Source organism: Megalopta genalis, chromosome 11 (assembly GCF_051020955.1).
Source record: "Megalopta genalis isolate 19385.01 chromosome 11, iyMegGena1_principal, whole genome shotgun sequence".
In the NCBI taxonomy this organism is placed as follows: Eukaryota; Metazoa; Arthropoda; class Insecta; order Hymenoptera; family Halictidae; genus Megalopta; species Megalopta genalis.
This window is the reverse complement of record NC_135023.1, coordinates 7,627,742-7,652,822: the sequence shown is the minus strand read 5'-3', so window position 1 is coordinate 7,652,822 and position 25,081 is coordinate 7,627,742. Positions and strand designations below refer to the sequence as shown.

At 49.6% G+C, this 25,081-nt stretch overlaps 1 protein-coding gene across 16 annotated transcripts in view; it reads left to right on the top strand.

Annotated features, from left to right (window-relative positions):
* dati (zinc finger protein datilografo) overlaps positions 1-15,137 on the top strand; it is a 117,014-nt gene extending 101,877 nt beyond the window's left edge. For 5 of the 16 annotated variants that reach the window (XM_076525219.1, XM_076525218.1, XM_076525213.1 and 2 more), the window contains 8 exons: positions 6,572-6,731; positions 10,479-10,691; positions 11,129-11,251; positions 11,560-11,697; positions 12,531-12,731; positions 14,028-14,248; positions 14,369-14,522; positions 14,878-15,135. In XM_076525219.1, coding sequence (XP_076381334.1) covers positions 6,572-6,731; positions 10,479-10,691; positions 11,129-11,251; positions 11,560-11,697; positions 12,531-12,731; positions 14,028-14,248; positions 14,369-14,522; positions 14,878-14,999 — 1,332 coding nt within the window. In that variant the 3' untranslated portion in view covers positions 15,000-15,135. Of the gene's footprint in view, positions 1-6,571; positions 6,732-10,478; positions 10,692-11,128; positions 11,252-11,559; positions 11,698-12,530; positions 12,732-14,027; positions 14,249-14,368; positions 14,523-14,877 lie in introns of all 16 variants that reach the window. The other 11 variants (XM_076525208.1, XM_033479957.2, XM_076525212.1 and 8 more) reach the window with 8 other exon arrangements.
* Positions 15,138-25,081: the final 9,944 nt, after the last annotated feature.

Here is a 25,081-nt window from a genome sequence, read left to right as displayed (position 1 = left end):
CCGGTGCCCCTCGTATTAATAATTTTTTCAGAGACCCCGCCCCTGAGGGCCCTTTTTTCCCCTCCACGGTCCTTGTCGCCTCGGTGTGTACACACTCTCCCGATCGGCAGAACGGCGAGCCTAATGAAATCATCGCCGGCGCGCAGGGGTGGGAGAATTCTGGCTATTGTCCGCGACACCCCGTCGCTTTTTTTCCCCGTCCAATCTACCGACCGAACGAACCGCTATTGGCGCAACATCGTTCTGCCTCAACCCTTTCGCCCGTCACAGTCACAGTTCCATTTTTTTTTTTTTCGTTTTCATGTTCCCGAGCCGAGCCGGCCGTGCTCGGGGGCGATCGGACACGCATAACGCGCGGATTACCGGCGCGTGACACGCCGGGGGAGGAAAAAAAATGGAAAAGAACCGGAGGAAACAATGCGCGCGGGCCACAAAAGCGTCGGGTCGAGCCGGAGAGGCGCGAGAGACCAAACACGATCAAAGAAATCGCGGATTATTTCCGACAGCGAGCCGGCTTTTTTTTCGTCGCCGCCGTCCAAATCCTTCCTCTATTGTTACTGGGCAAGCACACGGGACCGTTCGACGGATTATTGTTACTGTTAACGAGAAGATTATTATTACGAAGATTAATTCGTCGATCATTCGGGAAGATGAATTGCTGAGAATTGCAGTCAACGGTTCCACCGAATTGAGACGATTGTTGAAAGATTCATTTATATCCGACTGATGTCAAAGAAGCTGACGTCGCTTTTAGAAAAAGAACTCGGAAAATTAATGAACCAGAAAAAAATAGGTACGAAGAATACGTCGGGGAAATTTTGCTCTGGTGGTTCAGGAAACGTGGCTTAGAACGTCCCATTTCAGGATCCTTCGTTCGCGAGTAAATAGCGACAGAAATTGCTCAGCTCGAAGAGACGACAATTTTTCGAAATGGCCTATCAAACATGATGATAATAGATTATTCAGAATATATAAATATATGTACACATGCATTGTTCAAAGAAACATCGACCAGAGAGAATTGAAAGAAGATAAAAGAGATTTTCGCACGGAAAGGGCCGCACGGATCGCGTCCATTAATAAAGCCGAAGACAATTTCTCGGGCCAGTTGCGAAACCCGGCGACTACGGATCGGCAAAGGAGCGGAGGATAAAAGAAGCAAAAGACGGATATCTTTCGCGGACTTGGTTTGTTGTATGGCGCGAAGGTTGTCTGCCGGCGAGGCTCGCGGCCTCGTTGCGGCTAAAAGAGAGCCAAGGAAAGGAGACGGCTGGCGAACGGGGAAAAAAAAGAAGAGAAATGACGGGAAAAGAATTGCGCGCCGCGAGAACGGCCTTCGGACTTTATCGCTTTTGCTCCGGAGAAAAGAGATGCTGTCTCTCGTCCAAGGCAATTTTTGCCGAGCTTTTATCCGGTCACGGGACCAGCCACAGCGCAACGCCTCGCAGACGGCAGAAAAGAAGAATCGTACCGGCGAGTTTCCGTTCGCAGAAATTCTCGAGCCGTCCGACAATTGATCCGCGACAACCTTGCGACGATATAATCGATCTCGCCGATTATTTTCCTCTTCTAAAATTCGCGGCTCCGATTATTCGGCGGGTTTGTTTCACTTCGGTAGAATCTCTATTTTCTTGTCGTTTCGATTACGTAATCGAGCGTGAAAGTTTGATGAGCCAATTCTCGGAATTGAAACCGGTTCGAAGGTGGACCGAAAAGGAAAAAGGAAAATCCACGGTTTGCTATTTCGGTGAGCGCGCGCCGCGCCGGTGCGATTTGCTTGATTAAAAAGTGTCGGCGATCGGTCGGAGCGGATTAAATAAGAGCCCGGTTTCTTCGGTGGCATTAATATCCGGGGCAAAAGCGTGCTCCTCGAATCTCCGAAGCTCGCGGGACAATTACACGCGAGCGAACTCCCTCGGGCCGATCAAAGATGGTCCCTTTCCGTGAACACAAAATGGCTCCATCGAGCCCAGCGTCACGCATCGGTTCGCGTGTGCTCACACCCACTTCCTTTTTACGCCACTCCCTGGCCCGAGTCCGCTTCGAGCCGCTTCAGGAATCATCGAATAGAAAAACGGCGATCGTGACCGTGCCCGAGCGTCGCCGTAAACTACATTGTCAGCCTTCCTCGCACGGAGATCAACGTCGTCCTAATGAAAACTCTGCAAAAACCATCGAAGATCTCCATCGGCCGGCGGCTCGACGGCTACAGTTCCCCGCGTGTCGATCGACCAAGAAGAGACCTGGAAACCGTTCGTCATCGATTAAGAGTCACCACCTTTTTTGGGGATCCTGATAGGGACAGCTTCGAACAATGAAAATTATCGGCTGAGAGAGAGAGAGAGAGAGAACACCTAGAACGGGTATGATTTTTATTCGGTTTAACCTTTACTTAAATAACGAAAATCCCTCTGAGAAGAGGACCCGAAGACTGGAGAACGACCAGAGCAAAAATGACGGCTGAAACTGGAGAGACTATGACTCCTGGGGAAACACTATACCCTGTCAGGCAGCTACGAAGCAAGAAACGCATCAGTAACAGCTTTCTTTACGTCCTCCTGAAATTTCCAAACATCGCGAGTGGCTTCCACGCGGAGAGAGTTAACGAAAATAAGGAGGAAAGATTAAAAGATCCTGTTTACGGTGTACATTACGCCGATATAATATTAAATAAAAATATGTGGCATAAGGAAAAATTCTTGAGAAGTCGAACATAGTTTAGCCACGAACGGGCCCAACCAACGCTGCAGCGGCGAATAAAAGAAGAAGCTACGAGGAGACTGGAAAAACCCTGACTACCGCACACGTTTTAACTAGCGATGAATCTAGCTAAATAAATATTCGTCGATATAACACCGAAGAGAAATAGGTAGCATAAGAGAAGCATTCTTGGAAAGTCCAAGCACAGTTTAGCAGCTACCAACGCTGCAGCATCGAATATATAGGCACCGCAAGGAGGCTAAAAGTTTAGCTAACTCTTTAGGTAGGAGCCCGGTTATCTAAGTAGCTACCTTACGTAAAAACCTAGGACCGCGTGACGGTGATTCAGGAAGGACCAGGAAGCGAGAATTGGGGATAGAGAAGACCGGTCGTCCGGGCATCGTCCGCGCGGACTCTAGCAGAGAGATGAATCTGGTCACGGCGAATCATAAAGTCCCTTGAGGATTCGCCCACGCTGCATCCACTCGGAGAGAGCGAGTTCTTCTGCGGCCGGAGAGAAAGAAGGAAGGAGAGGCTGCCGAAGCCGGCTGGGCAGAGTGAAAGAGAAAGATCGTGGCGGGGATAGTGGAACCGTGAACGAAGAGAAAGAGCGACTGCAGATGAAGAGAGAGAGAGAGAGAGAGAGAAAGAGAGAGAGAGAGCAAGGGAGCAGAGCCGTGGTATTCGCGGTGCAAAAAGCGAGGATGCAGGCAAAAAAGGAAGAGCACACAGCGAAGAAACCGGTTTTTTCCAGTTGGGCCAGGTCGGGGCGTCGAACCTACGGACCGCAGCCTCCCTCCGAGAATAACTTGCATGCTGCAGCGGCAGCAGCGCCGGCGGACGACGTCGACTTCGCCGTCTTCCTCGCTGGTGCAAGCGGCTCGAGGTTGCCCCAGGTCCGGGAAGAAAGAAGAACGGCCCGGCCCGGACCGGCCCGGTCGAAAGGAGGAGGCGGCCGCCTTGGAAAGAATATCGTCTATCCCGAGAGAGAGAGAAAGAGAGAGAGAGAGAGAGAGAGAGAGAGAGAACGACGCGTGGGCGAGCAGCGAGCTCGGTCGAACCTGCGTCAGAGATCGCGGAGGGCAAGGACCCTGAAGAGGGGTCCCGCCGAATTCTGGTTCCTGTTCCCCGTCTGACGTCATACTACGTTCGAAGCGCTGGTTGTCCCGGGTCAAGGAAGTTCGTCGGAGCCGAACAAAAGGCCGGGGAAAAGAAACGGGGCCTTGGCGCTGGCAAAATATACACCGGCGGATAAAAGAAACCGCGAAAACCGTCGGCCTCGGGAGCCTGCGTCGCGCACCGCGTCGGTGGAACGATGATCTCACAACGCGAAAAACTGCGCGTGATCTAACGCCGGACGGCAGACAACGGTCGACGGCGGGAGGGGGGAGGGGCCCGAAGGGGTCGCTAAAAATACTGGCAAAATGTTCGCGAAAGGGGAGAGAGAGAATGAATCGAAAGAAGAAGACGATGAGGAAGAAGGAGGGAATTGGCTTGGCGAAACGCGCGTAAGGTCGACGACGCCTGGTCTTATTTTAAGCTGGTCCTGCCCGAGATTCGGCTCTCCTTGGTTCGTTGATCGGCGCAACGCGGCCGCGGTTGTCCCAGGTCCGGGAAAAAAGAAGGGCACGAGTCGCCCTCCCGGTGTGGGAACTGGCAACGGGGAGAGAGAGCAAGGAGGAACTGGCCGCGGGGAGGAGAGAGCGCGACGAAAAAGGAAAGGAAGAGGACGAGAGGATCGAGAAGAGGAGGAAAAAGGAGAAGAAGGATGCGTTGCATCGATGTCGGGGGCGGGGAGTAGGCAGGAAGAAGGGAACGAGGCGAGTGAAGAGACCCCAAAACTTTCGGGTCATTGCCGTCTGGTCTCGTTTTAGCCTTTCCTTCCCTCCCACCCACCACCACCACCACCACCTCCTCCTCCTCCTCCTCCTTCTTCTTCTTCTTCTTCTTTCCGTTCCTTCGTGTTCTTTTTCTCGCCGTTTTAAGCACTCTTTTGAGCAAGGTTGGCCACCATGTTTTTCCTCGCCGCGTGCCCCTGCCCGCCTCTCGTGTGCGTATATAAAACCGACCTTCGCGCTCGCACTCTTCCAAGAGAGAGCGAGAGAGCGAGAGAGCGAGAGGGAGAGAGATGAAGAGAGGGGGGAGGGAGGGAGAAAGAATAACGATCGAGAGGAGAAAAGAAAATGTTGAGGGGAGACAGAACGGGAGGGGGAGAAAAAGAAAACCGGTGGATCGAAAAGATACGTACACGACGACCGCGAAACTGTTCCTTTAAAACACGAGGTCACCACCTGAACGACGAAGACAGATACTTTTCAATTGAGGACGTCGAATTTCGTTCATGTTCACTTCATATTTTACCTGTTCAAACAATGGCCTTTGTTGCACCGGTAGCTTCGGTACGTTTTCTCTTTTTTCATGCGTCCGACGCGTTCGCCGTCGATCGCCGTTCATAAAGCGCGTGAAACAGAACGGCAACAGAGGCCATCCCGTGATTGTGTCGTAGTAGCTAGTTTGTGATCTATGCTTTGCATTCCCGTTGAAATCGGCGAGGCTCGCCGAAGATCGATCGACGGAGAAACGATCCGGCCCAGCTGCGCGCACTCCCGCGCAGACATCGGGAACAAATCTTTCGTGCGTGGTCCCCGATCGATCTTCGGCCCTCGCGCTTTTACACATTCGCCTGTCTGGGCTTCGCTTTCTCCTTCCCGGAACGTCCTTCCACCGTTTCACGATCTCTCACGCCTAACACAAACGGATTATTCGAGCCCGCAACCGGATCCTCGTCACTGCACTCCTGCGCTCTGACGAGAACCGCTCCAGTCCCACTTCTGAACCTCCTCCGCTTCTGCGTCCCCGAGGACCAGTTCATCTCGACTCAAGGAAACACCGAATCGTTGTCCTCCTAGCGCGAAATTAGTTCCGAAAGACTGTGACCATTCACGTGGACATTGTTTCATTGAATAAATTCTCCTTCGTTAAACATCGCGTTTGTCAGAAATCTAGATACAGAGCATTCGTTGACGCTCGAGCTACACGAGCCGCTGGAACACCCACTCGATTTTCTGCGCCGAAGTCTGTATTAAAATCCTTTCGGTTAAAGGTCGCGCTAATTTATAGTAACTGGACCGCTGATCTTTTTGTGCGAAACAAAAATTATGTGCATAAATTCGATGAAAATGTTCCTCCTCGTCCAGTAATTATAACAAGCTGAAAATTACAGTCTATGCAGTTTTGTGTTTGATCTATTCAGTGTCGTCACAAACGCATTAAATCCGTAGTTCAGCAGTGACATTTTGTATTGCAACCAAACAGTCTCGGAAGCCTCGTAAAACTATAGTAACTTGTTCGTACAAATAAAGATTGCAAGTCTCTGTTGGAAATATCATTTAGCAATTTCGATTCGAATCGACTTCGGACATTTTCCAAAAGGCTGACAATGTAGCTCGAGCGTGAACGATAGTCCTGCTCGCGGTGAACGCGTCGAGATCGACTGGAAACCCTATGCTCCCCCTCAGCCAGACACTCGAGGTGAATTCCCAGTTGCAAACAGAGTAAAACAGAGAAAAAGGAAAGAGTCAGATTATAAGAGTAAATAGAGTAATAGAGAAAAGAAAATAGCAAAAAAAAAGTAAAAAAGAAAAAAAAGAAAAGAAAGAAGTTGATTAGAATGAGATTAGTCCGTGGTGGCGGAGGCAAATTGGTGCCCTAACTCTCACTTGGTCAATCGTGTTCTGTTCTGTGCGCTGCCTGTCCTGCGCTTCTGGTTCGCGACACTCTGTGGTGGTATTCTGTGGGTCGGCTGCTCTCTACCGGGTGCGCCGCGTGTGCCTGCTTCCGGTCTCTTCTTCTTCCGGCCCCCGCAAAAAAGGAGTTGCAACAGCGTGTTGTGTTCCAGCAACACGCCACTCTGATCGGCGGCCCGAACGCAACCAGCTGCCCCGTCTGCCACAAACTCTTCCTCAGCGGCGAGGCTCTTATGGAGCACATGAAGCACACCCACAAGGACCCGAATGCCTCCGGCGTTGCCAGTAAGTATCTACGGATAAATCGAGCACCCTCGATCATCGTCCGTGTCATTCTTTCTTTCTCCGGTTGCTTCTGTTTCCTTTCTTTTTTCTGTTCCTGTTCGACGCTGCTCTCTCGACGCGTGTACCTTGGGGACCGTACACCTGTCCGTCGCGTCGCTCTCTTCTAGGCCCAACGATCACCCGTGCTCTAGCTAATCGCTGGTTACGCTGCCGGACCGTCCGTCGATCCGAAATTATCTAGTCTACTTCGGTCCTGCCTTATCGATGACCGTGCAATTTGCTCGGCTCGGCTGTAACAGAATTCGAGCGCGCTGTTACAGCTCCGTTGGAGTCGTCGATCCTTTCGGGACGAACGTCGACTTCGGGGCTGCGCGTTTCGTTCCGGAAGTCGCAAGCGTATCGTTTACGCGCGTGAGAAAATTACGGGACAAGTTGTTCGATTTTCCCATCGTTCAAGTCTTCGGTACACGATCTAGTTCTCCGTTGAAAATAATCGATTGGCATCGTCGAAAATTCGCGTCCGTATAGGTCGACGATTGTACCGCGAATCTTATGCAATTATGATAAAAATCACTGGGAAATAAAATGAGAAAACGCGAGTCGTCCGCCAACGACTGTCAATCAATCGATTAAAGGTCCAAATTCCAGAGAGACACAACAATAGGCGCGACTACATACGAGAATAACTCGGCGTTGGAGTATCGATTGCGCGTTTTTTTCGAAAGGAAGAATAATAGTCCGCGTTAAAGATCGCTTCGAGCGAGAACCAGCGAACTATGCCGAACGACCTAAAGAGCACGGTGGTCGGCGGGCCTCCGCACTAACGCTATAACACGGTGGCCTAACTCGGGACGCGCTTTGAGTTTTTCCGGCGACCGTGGGCGGAGGGGACCGATCGAGACCTTCGAAAACGATCTGAAGTCGCCGAAGCGAATCGGGACTGAAGAAAGATCGCGGCGGCTATAAGAGAATGGCCAGAGGTATTCGATGACGATTGGTCCCTCCGGCCGCCGGTCACCGACTTCCGGCTGGGTTGAGCTCCGTTCGTCTAACACCCACCTAACAGCTAACGAGCGGGGGGCCGGCAAGGGTTTCTCGCGCGGATTCCTTCGTGGAGAAAGAAAGAACGGAGATAGACGTAACGAGGGTGCCTTAATTGCGCGAGTAAGTCTAAAAACGGAGCGAGAGGGATCGAGGCGAAAGGTGAATAAGAGGGAGAGAGCGAGAGAGAACCGAACGAGAGGGAGAGCGAACGCGAGAACGAGCGAATGGAGACAGCGAGAAAGAGAAGCGAGAAAGTGGTGGAACAACCGCTCATCGGGAGACACGAACGAGGGGTGGTTCGTCCTTAGTCTTTAAGTACGTTTCACGTTCCCCCCACCCCACCCCCCAGACACCCCCCACACCCCCCCACCTGAGAAACTTGCTTTGGCGCGGGCGATATGCACACATTGTCCTGTCACTTCTTCGTACTCTGTTGTGGCGCTGAAAACGGAAAAAGGGGGTGTAGCACAGTTAGAGCGCACTCACCGACTAATACTTTGCGTACACTACTGGCTAATATTACTGTAACGTGTAGACGGTGCACGGGGTGTCCTGCGACCGATGCGAGATCGCCCGATCGCCGGTCTCTCGCGCAGAAGCTTCGCGGAATCGGAGAATGAGAGAAAAAGGGACTCGAAGGGCGGCGTCTCGCGGCCGTGTCTTATTTATAAGACCGTCTTAACCCTCGGAAGGCGAACGGTTCTCGATCGTCGCGCGGGAGACGAATGCAGGATCGTTTCGGCTCACAATGAAGTTCGCGTTGGAAACTGGTGTCTCATCGCTCGCGGGTCGAAAGGACCCTGCATTCGACGTAGGAAGGGTTAAGCATGGTGATCGGACGCCACCGAGATCGATGGTCGGTTCTCGAGATTTTCCTCGGGAACAATCGGATTAAATGAGATCTTATAAATAAGACGCGACTGTGAACACGGCCCGAAAAGGGACTCTGTTCTCGGGACAAGGTTGACTTTGAAAATACGATCGGCGCGGGTGTACATGATGATCGCGGCGAGCAAACGTTCGGCGCTCGATGAAAGTAATGCGAAGAGTTTTCACGGTTTTAGCGCAAATATTGATGACCGCAATCCGCGCGGTCCGCAAACATTGACCGGGGATTTCCAAAGTCAACGGTCCGGGGGCCGCGGAGCCCGGTCGCGAGCGAATTTCGTTCTCCGCTCTCGACGATCTTCTCGCGCGGAATCGCCGGCGCGGGTCGCGGGCGCGTCGGCCGCACGGCAGCCCGGGCACGCAATGTATATCGTACATGTATACGCGGCACGGTGTACACATCTACGTTATATGTTTAAACAAAACCGGTGCTTGAGTAAGGGTGGTGTTCTCGTTCTCGTTTTGTGCGTGTTCTGTCAAGTGTGTGGGCCTGGTACGCGGACGCGTAGAACGCGTGCGCGTATCGATCTAGAGAATCCGTATTAGATAGACGTACAGAGAAGAACAATCGACAAGACGCAGCGAACTAACTCTATCTGTCGCGCGGGTGTCCCGTCTTTTTTTGAGCTCGCGTCGTCTCGTTTCCTCCATCGTCTTCCAGCCAGAGTCTGCGACTCGGGTCTCGGCCGTTTCGGCTCTTCGCCTGAGAATCTCCGAGAAAGAGAAAGAAAGAGAGAGAGAGAGAGAGGGCCAGAGAAAAAGAATCGAGTGTCTCGAACTCCGAAGAGAGGAAGCGAATCGAACCACGCGTGTCCTTTCGCAACGAGAGAGTGCACGACGGAGACTTCTTCTTCCCGAGAAGAGAGAACCTGGAAGAGGAGAGTACCGAATGGAATAGCGAGGGAACGGCTAGAGTAAAGAGCGGTATAAAGAGACAGAGAAAGAGAAAGAGAGAGAAAGAGAGAGAAAGAGGCAGGGGAAAAAATGTACGGGAGAACGTGTCTAGAAGACGAAACGAGAAAAACTGATGCTGGAGAAAAACGCGTCGCCGCTGATCAGACAAAAGGGGATCCGAACGACGAGAGATAGAAAAGCATAAGCGCTAACAAAAAAAAAATAAAATAAAATAAAATAACAAAGAACTAAAGCGATTAGAGATCTGTACTCGTCGTCGAGAACGTTTTCTTTGTGCGTCTATGAGCGTGCGTGCGTGCGCGCGCGCGCGCGTACGTGCGTGTGCATCTTGGTTTTTGGGCCGACGACCTCGCTCGTGAAAGGGAGCCAGCAAACGGCAGAAGCAGCTCGCGGTGCGTCCGAGGTCAGTGCTCTCCTCTGGTCCTCGGCTATCCGTGTCTGCAAGGATTCTCCCTTCGCCTTCGAGGTCGACCGGAATGTCGACGTACGTACACGCGCGTGTGTACCCGCGAATGCGTGAGAAATAAGGTGGAGGAGGACGAGAGGGAGGAGGAGGTGGAATGAAGACGAAGAGATTCTTTAGAAAAAAAATAAATAAATACATAAATAAATAAATATAGATAAAAAGTACAAAAAATATATATATATATACATAACTAGAGAGAATTAAGAGAAGATATTGAGATAACATTGATAACAAACGAGACGAGATGAGATTTTTTGAGAGAGCGAGAGAGAGAGCGAGAGAGAGAGAGACGATATATTATGCTGATAATGCGATATCTACGATATATCTATATATATATACATATATACATATATATGGAGGCGGTGGCTTTCGTTCTCCTTGGGAAGCTTTATCCTGCTTAGCATTGACCTTGAAATTGTGTCGCCCTATTGTTCCCTCCGCTGACTGCACAACCTCCGTTGCCGGGGTTTACCTAGCGAAGCGACGGACCGCCAACCACCCGTGTCCAGTGTGCGGAAAACACTACGTCAACGAGGGTAGTCTTAGGAAGCACCTGGCCTGTCATCCTGAGACCAGTCAGCTTAGCTCAAGCCTCAGGATGTGGCCGTGCTCGGTGTGCCAAGCCGTCTTCACTCATGAGAGCGGTAAGTATATCCTCCTTCTTTGCTGCAACCATAACGACGCTCAGATACGTACATATAATGAATATATTATTCTACCTCGTTAATGCTCTTACCACCGATTTCATTTCATCATATTCTTCTTCTTCTTCATCCACTATTAATACTATTACTACTTACTAATTCATCCTCCTCCTTTTCTTCTTATTTTTCTACTTCTTCTTCTTCTTCTTCTTCTTTTTCCTCTTCTCCTCCGTCTTCTTCTTTTCGTCATTTTGCACTTGTTTTTCACCTTCCGATACGATATCGTTTTTCCTTTCATTTCGAACACGTCTCGGAGGTCCAAAGTTTTAATCGTATATATCGTGTCTGTCTATCCGTTCTGCGTGTATATATACATATATCTGTGTATACTGACCAATAACGAACTCTATCGAGATCGCCTCTGCTTTGCTGTTAAGGTTTGTTGAGTCACATGGAGCACATGAGAATGGACCCGAAACACCAGTTCGCCGCGCAGTACGTTTTAAGCCGCGCGGCCGCCGAGAGGCGGGAAAGAGAGATCCTCGCGTCTTCGAGTTTAGGTAACGAAACACACAACAAAGTCGTCTCCACAGACAATAATCGTTATACTATTATATATTATACCTATATCTATATCTATATATATATGCAACACCGCCTACGTATATGTGTGTGCGATAACCTGGGCGTGTAGACGAGAGAACGCGAGCGATCGCGACGAGCATTGACCGCCTCGTTTACGATCGCCGCGTCTCGTGGATACGCTCCGATACGTATATTAATGTGTGTGTAATTATGATCGTTTATACGAACGCGAGCTGAGACGCGCGCGAACGAACGGTCCTAACGTGGTTCTGGTGTCCGGCAGGTGCGGGATTGGGTGTGTTGGGAAGCCAAACAGGCGGACCACAAAATTTGCAACAACCACCGATGTGTCCGTCGCCGTCGGCTCACTCGGACAGCAGCAGCGGAAACGGAAGACTATCGTCGGCCGGTAGTGAACCTGGTACGCTCCGATCTTGTTCCTCCGTCTTCTTGCAAACGGTCGTCAATGGAATGATCGTTAGAGTGCCCGTGAAACAGTCTTAGAGTAACGACTATTCATCCTTACACGTCGCACACGTACAGAAACACGCGCACGCACGCACGCACTCACTCACTCACTCACACACACACACATAGACAGAGTATACAAGCCAAAAGGCAGACCCCGTTCGAGAAAAGCGGGGAAGCTTTTCTTTCCCACGTGAAACTGACGCACAGACACGGAAACACGCGGCAAATGCCTGTCCGCGCAGAGACACACGTTCGAAAACAAACGCCATCATCCATCAAAAACCTGATCCACGCGTAGAGACAAACCTGCACACGTCTCTCGTTTTTGTAATTGTGTACCAAAAGTATGTGTGACCCGCAACAAACACGCCGAGCTTAGGCCGCAGCGACAGCGATTGTAGCAAACGTGTTAAAATATGCACATCGATATTATTTCTGGAGAGTTAAAAAAAATAAAGCATCTACGAATTCTTGTGTGAGTAATTCCCGCATATCATGACGAGCGTCTCTGTTTTTATAAGAACGTCTCTCTTCTTTCTTCTTCTACTACTTTCTACGACTACTCTTCTCGTCTCTTCTACTTCGTATACTCTACTGCCGTATATTAACGCCGCCTAGAGACGACGACAAACCACCGTGAGAAATATGCTGTTTTTTAATCATTAGCGACGTAGCGTTAGCGCCAAACTATAAAAGAGAAAAAGAAAAAGAAAAAAGACACGCGACCATATATAACCCTCGCCCACGGCACCCATCCGCGAGCGCGCATATTAACGGGAGCAGACTTTTGCGCAGGTGCCGGTCTGCTGAACAATAACAACAATAATAACAACAACAATATGGCGTCGCCGGGACCGAGCGGCAACAAGCTCAGCGAGATGCTGAGGGCCGGCAACCAACCAGGGACGGCGCAACAGTACCACGACGAGATGCAGTCGCAGCAGCAACGCATGGCGGTGATGGCGGCCGCGGTCGCGTCAGCGGGTAAGAATCGTCGAGGATCGAGGAACGCGCGGCTCTCTCGATCGGATCGATCTGACCCCCGGGATCCGTTCGCGCGGGATTTAGCTCTCGGCGTACGCCGTTCAAGGACGTCGATAGCCGCTTATCGGGTCGCGCGACGCGAGTCCGTTCCCGGGGACAACAGATAGACAACCGCGGACGGACTCGTTCCAATTATTCCGCCGATAAACCGCTTGATTTACAATTGTGTTGTTCTTCCGCGGCAAGGATTTTTCTTATCGGAGCGGCCGGCCCGCGTAGATCGCGGACATGTCGCTAGTTCGGCGACGATGATAACGACGGCGTCTCCGCGATTAACCGATCACGAGAATAACACGCCGTGAATCTGAATGAGCATAGCTTGGAGACGTTTGTGGAGGGTGTTCGATCGTTTGATCAACCCGAAGCATTCTCCAGGGATGGTTAGTTAGCCAGAGAGGTTCTGAAGGTTCGCCGATTTTTGCTCGACGCTTTTCATCGACGATTTATGTTGCGTTTACCGAGTCGTATCTCGATGGGATACGTCTTGAAATGCTAACAGAAAGAGATTCGATGCTTTCTAAGTGTCCGAGGGCGGAAATGGGTGAATTTTCAAGAGCTGAGGGACTGATGAGGGTACTGTGGCTCTTTCGTGGAGAAAAGTAGCTTACTCGTCGGGAAGAACAGCTTTTTCCTGTTTGAAAAAGTACGATTGCTCTGTTGAGAAAAAGGTAGCTTCGTCGCGGGAACAGTGTTCTAATGTGTTCCTAGAGTATACCTAGAGTATACTTAGAGTATACCTAGAATATACCTAAATATACCTAGACTTAGGTATAGAGTATACCTAGAATATATCTAAGTATACCTAGACTTAGGTATAGAGTATAACTAGGAGAATATACCTAAGTATACCTAGACTTAGGTATAGAGTATACCTAGACTTAGGAATAGAGTATACCCAAACTTAGGTATAGAGTATACCTAGAATATATCTAAGTATACCTAGACTATATACATAGAATATTCCTAAGTATACCTAGACTATACATAGAATATTCTTAAATATACCTAGACTATACATAGAATATTCCTAAGTATACCTAAGTATACCTATGCTAAACATAGAATATACCTAAGGTATACCTAGTAAAATAATTCCCCCCATAGAAAAGTAGAAGCAGTATCCTGCTGCGGAAGAAGTAGTGCCCCGTGTAGAAGCAGTAGCATCGTCATCTAAAAAAGAAAAGGTGTCTCTCTCCTCCAACTAATCGAAACCGAAACCGATCGGTGTTCCCTCAGGTTTGCAAAATTCGGTGTCGCCGAATCTATCGCCGGTGGACATGGCGTCGCTGGCGGCGGCGATGAGGATGGGCAACAACGGTGACATGAGCGGGGGCGCGCAAGGATCGACGGGACCGCAACAACAGGGAGTGCAAGCAACCGGACCAGAACAGACGCTGAGGATGCACCAGGCGGAAGCCTTGTTGCGTTCTCAGGCGGAAGCCGCGCTAAGACTGGCTGTAAGTCTATTGTCCACTCTGTCGCCAAACCGGCGCCTCGTCCGACAAACATCCAGACCCTCGTAAAGCTTCACCGAAACGATGTAGCTAATGGAGACGGTGTGTAACGTTTTGCTACAGGTAACGCAGGCGGCGGCAGCGGCGGCGAGTTCTGCGGTCGGGGGCGACGTCAGACATCACTTGGGACAGCATAACGGAGGTAGCACTTCCGGCATGCCGGGACATCACACGAACCAACAGATGTCCCAACAAGATAACCTGCCATCCGACCTTGGTGAGTCTCGGCAAGGTTGAATTGCTGGCCATGTTAGATTACCAAGCGGTAAGACTCTGGCTACCGCCAGTCGTTCGATAGCTGTTTGAAAAGCAGGTTCTGTTTCTTGGAGATCAAGTTCTGTTCTTCGAGTACCGAGTTCTATTATTTGAAGAGATCAAGTTTTGTTGCTCGGAGATCAAGTTCTGTTCTTTAAAGATCTTGTTCTTTGAACACTTTGTACAGTCCGAGGATCCAAGTAGCTAAAGTGTTCGAAACGGTCTCGAAAGGCACGCGAAAGCTTGTTGACACAGTGCCGGATAGTTTAGCACCATAGAAGACGCAAAAGCTTGACGAAAATGCTTGAACTCCGCAGGGGAAGCGCTACGACTGCAGGAGCAACGGCTAGAGCAGGCGCTGAGGCTTCACGGCGACCCGCGTGCGCTGAGTTTCACCTTACAGCACGTGGTCAACCAGCAGAACAACCAGCAACCCTGAAAATTCAGTTACTACTGAGACGAGTGGACCCTTTGGACGTCCGAGCAGACGAGCCTGCAGCAGCAAGCTGAACGCCTGAACCAGCAGTCGCTGCAAACCAGCGAGCGACCTGCGTCCCTTGGCGATCAACAGCAGCAGGCTTCGTCGAGCATTGGTCTTCACCACCATCAACAGCAGCAGCAGCAGCAGCAGCAGCAACAGCAACAACAGCAGCAGCAGCAACAACAGCAGCAGCAATCGCAACAGCAGCAGCAGCAGCAGCAGCAGCTTCCGGAAGACCGCGGCGTCAAGAGGAAAGCCGACGATATGATCGGTAACTCTGAGAACGTCTAAAGAATCGACGTACGCGGACGATCAACGAATTGTCGATCATGCGATCGTTTATCGTCCTCTTACGGCGTTCGAGACGTCCAATTGTGGTCACCCGCGCAATCACTCATGTCTCAGCAGTACAACTTAGAATCTTTCTTGAAAGATCGGCGAGATCTCGGAATGCCTCAGAGCATTTTCCAAGGTCTCCCGGCACTTTGAAGCCCGGCCACGTTCGGTCACGTCGTGGCCGACCGAACCTGATCGCCCGCTGATCAAGCGGGCGATGCACAAACAGACTTGATACGTATCTAGAAATCCGTTAGACGGTGCGTGGCGAGGAGCGTCGCGGTGACGATGGTCTTCTAGCGCAGCGGTCGCCTACGCACCGCTGATCACGTTGTTCCTACTTCGGTCCTGGCTCCAGAGTTCCTAGAACGACCCTGAATATCGCTCGACCGTGAGCGTGGTCGGTCGATCACGTGCCGTCGTTCCGACGGCCCGCCGTCGACGACGTTCCCCGTCGGGCGTGACGCGTTTTTTTTGCCGCGACGTCGCTCTTTCCGAATTCTCAGGACGCGTTGTCACCGCGAGCAGCCCGCCACCCCTGAGACGTGCCATAATATTAATGAACCGCGACTGCTTATAACTGACGCGCGGCCGGCGTCACGGCGTCCCGGTCCCGACCGGGCCCCGTTGCGCCGAGCTCGACGCGAGGTACTATGGTTTTTTTAGTACAAGGGCCGAAAAGCGAGGGGCCGCGCGGTTCCCGGTGCCCGGCGAACCTTCGATGCCGCGGCGGTAACCCGGGCCCGCGGTCCCAGGCTCAACAAACTAACCCGTATACATATTATACATACCTACGAAACCAGTTTAAGGCACCTCCCCCCCCCCCCTAATCTTAGCTCCCGTAACGTTTAAGGCAGACGAACAGACGCCGGAGACACGCGTCTGAGACGTGCGTAAACGCGGTCCAAGCTCTCGCGGGCCCGATCGCGGGCCAGCGGGAGGAACGTCGCCGCGCGGTATACAAGCGAAGATAAGTCCCCTTCCCGTTCCAATCGGACGGACAAACGCGATTACAAATCGAGAAGAAAGACGATATCGGTCTGACAAAACGAACGGGCGCGGCCGGGCCGTGTCGAGGCCCGGCACCCCGGATTAGTGATACATTGTACACAAGCTGAGAAGCACACGAAGAGAGAAAGACCGCCTCCCGTGCGGAGGAGAGTGCATACGTATCTAACGGACACGTATATATACATACACAAGCATATACCTGTACATACGTACCTGCATATGTACATGTATATGCATATATATAAATAAATGTATATGTATACATACAAGAAGTGCACACGAGGAACACACAATCACACACGAGTGCTCGCACACCGAGCGCGCACACACAATGAACACACACATCTTGTACACACACACACACAACACGGCGAAACTTACTCGAGACGTAAGGATTTAAATAGAAATGCGCGCAACTTGTGCTGGTCGTCAGCACGGAAACTATTAGCTCGTAAGCGGACAAACAAAATATAATTATTACAAACAGTTATATTATATATATTATATATACATACAGAGAGTCTGGAGTGTATGATGCAGAGAGACAAAACGAAGAAAAAATTTTTAGGAGGGCGGCGGCGAGGTCGGGAGGGAAATTAGAGACACACACGGCCTGGCCGCTGTTTGTGCCCCCTCCCCGTTGTACACGTGCACAGTTTTCGATAAAATCGAGGGCCACGGTTCGACCGCGAGAGGATGTATTGTACATGAGATGAGAAGAACGAGCGATATACAAACGAGATGACCGGCGTCTCACGCGAGCGTAACGCGTAGCGGTGGAAACGCTCGCGGGAGCTCGCGCAAGATGCCGGAGGTGACAGCGGTTTCGCGAACCATGTGGCGGTGAAGAATCGACGATAGAGAACTGAGGATGCACAGAGAGTAAGAGAGAAATAAAAAACTAAATGCTAAATATTATATATATTATATATATATAAATATTATAAATAATAAATATAGGGTCTATGAGACTAGGATATAAATTAGGCGAAAAAGAGGATATTCGAGCGACTGTGCACGCGTGCCTGTGCAGTTGTACACGATCCCGAGCAACCGTCGACCAGAGAAAGATAACGAAAGAGAGGAAGAAACAAGGGAGGAAGACTGTGGAGACGGAAAAGAGAGAGAGAACGAGAGCAAGAGAGAGATAGAGAGAGAGACAGAGAGAAAGTGAGAGACCACGAGTGCAACAGGGGAAATATTCGTGAATGAACGGCCTCGGGATGGTCGCGTACGTGCACGGGCACGCGATTATGCGAATGCGAAGCTGCGCGAAAGGGAATGTGCTTCGTGAGCATCAAGGATGGAGCGAATGCGCGAAAAAATGCGAGCCGTGAACGCCAGCTTGAGAGAGAACGAATGGGAACGAGCGCATGGGAGAGAGAGCATGCGAGAGAGATTTTAGTGTGGCGTGCTTCAGGTAATCTGAGGTCCTGTGATCGTTATAAGCAAAATATTTTTTTATTTCCGGGTATAATAATCTGAACGCGTAAAAATAATTGCGTCGTTTCGAACTTTTACTTGCAATATACCGTTACGTTCTCGCAATACTTAGAAAGAAGAAGAAGAATAAAGATGAACGAAGAAGAAGAAGGAGAAACGGAACAGAAGGTGGATCAATTTTATTAAAAACGGAGCAAAAAAAAGAAAACGAAAGCACACGAGAAAAGATGAAAAAACGTAAGATACACATGAGAAATCGTGGCGAGGAATAGCATTAATTGAGATGAAAGGTAAAATCGCGAACAAAAATGAAAAAATAACAAAAAGAGCTACGAAGATGAGGATGACGAGGGAGAGGAAAAGAGGAAGGAAACTTTCGAGTACAATCCGGTTGACAAAAATTAGTCGAGCAGAGTCCAGTAGGTTTTTTCGAAGCGAACGTTTAGAGAGAAGACTCGGACCAGTCCCCTGATCGACCCCCCATCAAAAAATATACACGCGCACGATACCTCTTTGTGATAACACCCCATTAATCTCGAGCCCCCGCGTGCTATCCCCCGTTTCCAGACCTTTTTCTACTATTCCTGGACAGTCCGTAACTTTTTCGATGGGGTTTACTTTCGACGTGATCAGCTGAAAGCATTTTTGCACGAAAACTAGAGAGAGAGAGAGAGAAAGAGAAAGTAAGAGAGAAAGATAGAGACGCGTTTTTCCCTTTTGGAACTCGATCTTGACCGAGAAAGTGCTTGTATTTTCGAAAAAAATCGGCGGACAGTTAGAGGCGGTCCGAAGCAAAAGAATTCGAAAACTGGAGGCGATCGTGAAAATTCGTTGGGACGGAACAAAAAGGCATATAATTCACTCGCGACAACGTTCGACTCCTTCGTTTCTTCGACTGACAATCGCGGACCGAAGAGCGCGGAACAAATCTTTTGTACCGCGCCGAAATTTTGTCCCTCCCGGTGACCCTCGTCGAGACTTTTCGTTCCGTGGCCAATATTTCCGTATGCTCTGGATGATGTGAATAATATGATCGAGATTCGAGTCAAAATTCATGCAAAATTTCTCGGGAGATCGCGAAAGAAGACAAACCTCCGCGTCCCGAATTCTCCGTTCCTCTTCGGGGAACATCCCATCCTCCCATTCGACCCCCATTGTTCGCCACTTACGAAAGTAGCCTAACGTCGTCATCTTCGTTGAACGTAAAGAGATCGTGAAAAAAAATCAATGGAAAAACGAAAAGAAAAAATACGAAAGACACGCGCCGAGAAGCCGCCGGTAAAGCCAGGCTTTTTCACCGTCTGGAACGAGAGAAGAAAAGTTTGCTAAAGGATTCATCGTCAAAGCTACATTTAACGGTCGCACCCGCCTGACGGCGACCGGAAACCGACCGATCCCGTGCCGATCCTGAGTCGCCATCTTTGTTCGAAGACTCTCGGAGCATACCCGAAACTAAAAAAAAAAAAGAAGAAACAGAATCCAAATGCAACTTTCTAGCGTCCAAAAATCTATTTTTCTCACAGACAAAAGACACGATGGCGAGCACTAAAGTAAACGATGACGAGGAGGAGGAGTAGGAGGAGATGGAAGAAATTCTGCAGCTTTGGAAGTCGAAAGAAAAAGAGACGAGGATCGGCGAGGATCGCGATCGACTTCCGGCACCGTGTCACGCTGGTCGATCCATTGATCGTTCTTATTATAACAAGTTTTTGCGTTACAGGGCGTTTTTTCCTCGGATTAAGTAGTATGTAAATACACCTTGATATCACAAGCATAAACTGAGAATTTACTGGTAAACTTAAATCGAGTACATAATGCGAAATAGGGTTAGTTTCTATGTAAATACCTAAAGCTGGACGAGTGCATACACCTCGTTCACGCAACCAACGATAATCGTTTTTATCGAACCAGTGCTTCTGTTCGTCGTCGGTGTACGCCTGGTCGTTGGTGGTCGCCCTTATGCGAAAGCTAAAACACGATCCGCCTGATCGCCCGATCCTGCAAGAATCGTGCGAGCAGCTAGCATAAGTGCGTTCCCCAAGAAATGGGCGTCGCTGATCGGGAAGTTTTTTTTTCTCGACACTGATACACACTCATACACAAATTCACACACAAGGGACACACGCTCACGTACACAACAAGCATTGCGATGGATTGTACAGCTACGATAGGATAGATATGTATTAAGCCTAAAGGACAAAAGGAAAAAAAAATGATGAACACAATTCTTCACACACTCGCACCAAACCGGCACCGAGACTAGCCTCCAAATTAGGACAGGGACCAAAAACAAAAAGAGAAAGACGACGACAGGAAAACAAAACCAGCGATCGAGGAGCAAAAAAAATGGAAAACTGGAAAAAATGGGAAAACAAGAAACACACGCGTTCGGCGAACATTCTTTTTTCGAGGAGGATACTTTTACGTCTTTTCGGGTACCACGCGCATACATCATTCCACACGAGCGATCGAGCGAAACCATTATATACACACACACACGAGTGATATTCGGCCACGTTTCCGGAGGTGTGTTCGTATAGAAAAAAAAAACGCGACAGCGGATTTGCTTGTTTCGGGATTCGTTTGTTTCGAAAACGCTGCGACGCTGCTCGGGAAACTGCTAGTAGAATAGGATGCTTTGCGGTCGGACGCGTTACTCGAGCGAAAGGTTACCATCTGGAACGATTCGATGACGAATGATCAGAGGAAGATAGACAGAGAAAAAGAGAGAGAGAGAGATGTAACCGTGTACGATTCGCTTAGGTCCAGCATCGAGCAGTTTCGACGGCAGGTCGCAGCAATTTTTTCAAAATCGCAAACTTAACTGATCGGCGAGAGGCAAAATTGACAGTCCACGGTCCCTCGACAAAACGAGCAGGCGAAGAAATCGTAATCATCGGGAGAAACGGCAAAAAAATGGTGCACGAATACAGGAGCGGAGGAAATTATACGAAGAGAAGAAGGCAAAAAGGAAGAGCGTATTCTGGAAAACAAAACCACCCACTTTTCACCGTCGCTATCGCCGTTTATCAGCAGAACAGAGAAACGAACATCGAAATCCAAATTCACAGTGTGAGAGAAGAACGAGAGAAAGAGTGAGAAAGAAAGGGAGAGAGAGAAAGAGAGAGAGTGTGAGACAGTGAGAAAGAGATGATATACACAGGAGGGAAGAAAAATTCTTATTCAACAGCATATTAAACAAAAAAAATACAATCAGAAACACTACAGACGCCCGCACAACAACAACAACAACTACAACAACAACAATAACGTCGAGATCCTTCATGACACGGTGATGAGTCGCGTCGCGACGGAGAAGAGACGATTCAGCAAACACACACAATACACACACGACGGTCATGAAACGATTCCGAGACGACAGCTTTTCACAAGGTGCATCCTACCGTGCGCCGAGGGTTGCTTTTGTTGATTCAGCGCAGATGAGTAAAAAAAAGAAAAAAAAATGGAAAAGAAAAGAAGAATAAAAGCGGTAACCGGAAGAACGGAGAGCTAACGAAGGTTTCGTTTCTTTCGAGCGAGCACAGCGATGAGAAAAAAAAAATGTCGATTCGAGAAATCGGTGGAAGAGAAAAAAAGAAAAAGAAGAAGAAAACTCGGTGAAGAAGAGAATTCGCGGCCATTCGAAGACAAAAGAAACTTACGGGGCAGCAGCCGACACAACAACTTCTCCCCAAACCCCCCGCACACGTCACACCCCCGCGCGAGAAGGAGGAATGATTCCCGAGGCGCCGGCCCGTGCCCCGCGAACGTGTACCATATTTTATTAAAAAATCAACAAAAAAAAATAACGATGAATAACGATGTTTTTAAACCAAACACACAAGCAAACAATTAAACAATAGCTCTAGTAGTGTATGTTCTGTAATCGAAGAATGATAAGCGCGAAGGTAAACGAGGTAAATAAATAAACGTAACAAGTAAACAGTAATTACGATGATGAAGTAACGTAAACTAACGAGATAAAGCTAACGAAATAAAATAAAGAAAAAAAAAACAATCGCGGCGCGATGCAAACGCGCGCCGCGATGAAAAAGCACAAAAAAATAATTTACAAATATATTGATTTACATATGCCCGTAACTCGTAAGCGGGCCGGTGGCGCAGCGCGTCTACCTTCGCCGGATTTTCCACGCACCTGGCGCTGTTTACGGAACAACCGGAAGCCACTGTCGACGAAGACCGATGGGATCGCAGAGGAACCAAGATCAGGATCCCCGTAGTCGGGAGACGATACGAAGGAAGAACCATCCCGACGAAGGAAGAAAAAGAAGAAGAAGACGACGACGAAGAAGAAGAAGATTCGACGGAGTCCGGCCTGGCGGAAAGAAGAAACGCGCGGAAGAACAGAACGACGCTCGTCGTCGGATCTCGACTCTCTCGGTTGCTCGGCACACTCGCGACGATACAGAGGCGGAGTGTGCGAAGAGGCTAAATGATTCGCGAACGACGGACGATCAAGCGGATTCGCTTCTGTCGCGAGATCGAGGGGAGGAAGAGTGAGGCGGCGAGCGGCCGAGAGCCGGACGCGGAGTTCCTCTTCGGTGGAAGAAGAAAGGTGATACCTCGGCGACGACGACAGGCCAAGCATATAAATATATGGCGGACAGGCGAGCTGATAACGAAGAGCGAGCCGTAACGGTGGAGAATCGACCGGCAGAACGGGAGCACGCGTCCTGCAAAACCAGCCCTTACTACTACCCATAATCTTAATCTCTTTCATGTAAATTTGCTAAATGTTTAAATAATCTAAAAAAAATGCCATAGCCCGGATGCGCTGGTGTATACTCCCAGCGCATACACACTCACAAATACGACTCGACCTCACGAATTTAACGATGCAAAAGTTTAAATCCGCGCGCGCGCGCCGTAGCGACTGCGGCCGCCGCGCGGTGGAATTGGTATTCTCGCCAAGGAGCGAACAGTTCACAACAGTGCACAGAATCACAGACAAAGCACAGACACGAAGAAGAGAGACAGCGAGAGGAGATGGAGGAGGAGGATGATGATGGAAGAAGAAGAAGACAAGTGCCGGGACCGAGGCGGGGACAGGGCCCGGAAAGCGGCGCGGTGAAGCGGGTTTTTTTACTACCGTCGCGAGAAGCAAGACGACGGGGACGCGCCGCTATGGGGTGTCCCTCCGCGAGGTCCCGGCCGACCTTACTCACAATAGAAAGTTGCCCTGGTTCTTAGAGCGTGCAACCCCGCGCGCTCGCACACTTCTCAATACACGACGCGTTGACACGCGTCGATTCTACACTTCACATCTACACAGCGACACGAGCGGACAAGAGAGGGTTTACAGACTTGCTACACTTCTACACACTTCTCTACACTTTAACTACACACGCTACGGATATGTAAAGCCAATTGATTTTGTAAATTGTCGATTTAGAGCGAATCAAAAACGAAAAAAAAGCGGAAAAATACGAGAGAAAGAGATATCGAACGAAATTCTTTCGGTGAACAAATCTAAACTTTGAACTTGTACGGAGATGAAATAGGAGGGAAAGAGATAGAGAGAGAGGATGAGAGAGAGAGAGGCGGATGATAGAACAAATTGATCATTCAGAACGATACGATTCGGCCAATAATATTCATGGGAAACATTTTTCGAGCAAAATATATCGCATAGAGACACGGTACCTTTTGTCAGCAGAGTGAAAATACACGTTGACGATCGTGAATCAAGGAGAGCGGAACGTTCCCGACCGGGTCGGTTCGTTCGCGCTTATCGGGAATCGTTTCGGCGGGTCCTTTCGACAGATTTTCGTTTAGAATTGGGAGAGTAAAAAAAACAGTCAAAATTAATAGCAGAAACGATTCGTTGCGAAGAGGCGCGAACGGAACGCGGTAGGAACGTTCCGCGTCGGAATTCGCGGCCTTTGGCATACGTTTGGATGCAGAACCGATTACGACTGAACGGCGATCGTTTCGGCGATCGCCGACATCGCATCCCGGACTTGACTAGCCAAGAAACCCGGAAGTGACGCGACTAATCGGCGAGTAGTTTCGCAAGGAAATCTCGTCGATGCAACGTCGACAAAATGACACGCTGGACACAGGCTTCGATCCTCGCCGAGAGAGAAGAGCCAGATCTCGGGAGGATAGCCTGTTGATCGTTCAGCGACAACGATAGACCGACCCCAAAGTGTAATAACGAACCGAACATCATCCTAAGCAGATTAGGCATACAACGGCGTTAGGAGGAGAGCCGTTGTTCCGAATTCGCGGCTTTATAAGCAAAAACCGTTGATTTGTTTTCGATCGGGTTTTAATTTTTTGATGAAATAATCTCACGACGAATATACCACGTACGGTCGCGCGCTCTTATCGATCCCCGAGACGTTGCAGTCTGGCGAGAGAGAAAGAGAGAAAGAGAGAAGAGAGACATAGACGGAGAGAGAAAGAGAGAGAGGAAGAGAAAGAGAGAGAAAGCACAAAAATATCTGTTGAACGAGGCATGTAACGCAGCAATAGTAGCGACGTTCAAGCACGTCGATCAGCGAAACATCAAAAACAGTAGAGAGAGAGAGAGAAGGAAAGAGAGAGGAGGAGATGGTGAGAGTGAAGGGAGAGAGAGAGAGAGAGAGAGGGTGCGAAAAATTAGCAGCAAAAAAGACGAGACACGTATGTGGATATTCGTGGCAGTGTGTATCGTAAGTGCGCAGCATATGATAAAACCGACAGTCTAGCAGTGCGAGCGCCTCGGCGGCATTCGCGTTTTCACGCGGTGTCCTCGACCGAGCCTCCGTGATTAAAAACCGGAATAAGTTGTTTCAATGTCCACTATATAATGAAGAGGCATAGCTGGCGAAGCGGTGGGTTCGCGTTCGCCGTCACCGAGACGCTCGAGGACGCGATTTTCCGCTCGGTCCAGAAATCGACGAGATCGATGACGCGTCTCGCCGATCGTCTGGCTCGCAGCATCCGGAAAACCGCACGAAATCCTCTGGGCGTTGTTCACAACGAGATGGAGGCTGCGAAATCATCCCCGGAGTTTGAAGAACGACCATTGCGTTCTGTTCCGCGAGCTGGCCAAAAAAAGAAAAAAAAAACACGTACACTTTTCGAACGAATAAAATCACGTCGATTTCGGCCTCGGATCTCTAACAGGTGTATTGAAAAAAGTCGTCCTTTCGAAATTCCATGGAAATTATTGCGAATGTCTGGCACCGTTTGGCGAATCGTGTTAGAGACGGGACAAAATTTGAAGGCCGCGAAGATTTGAA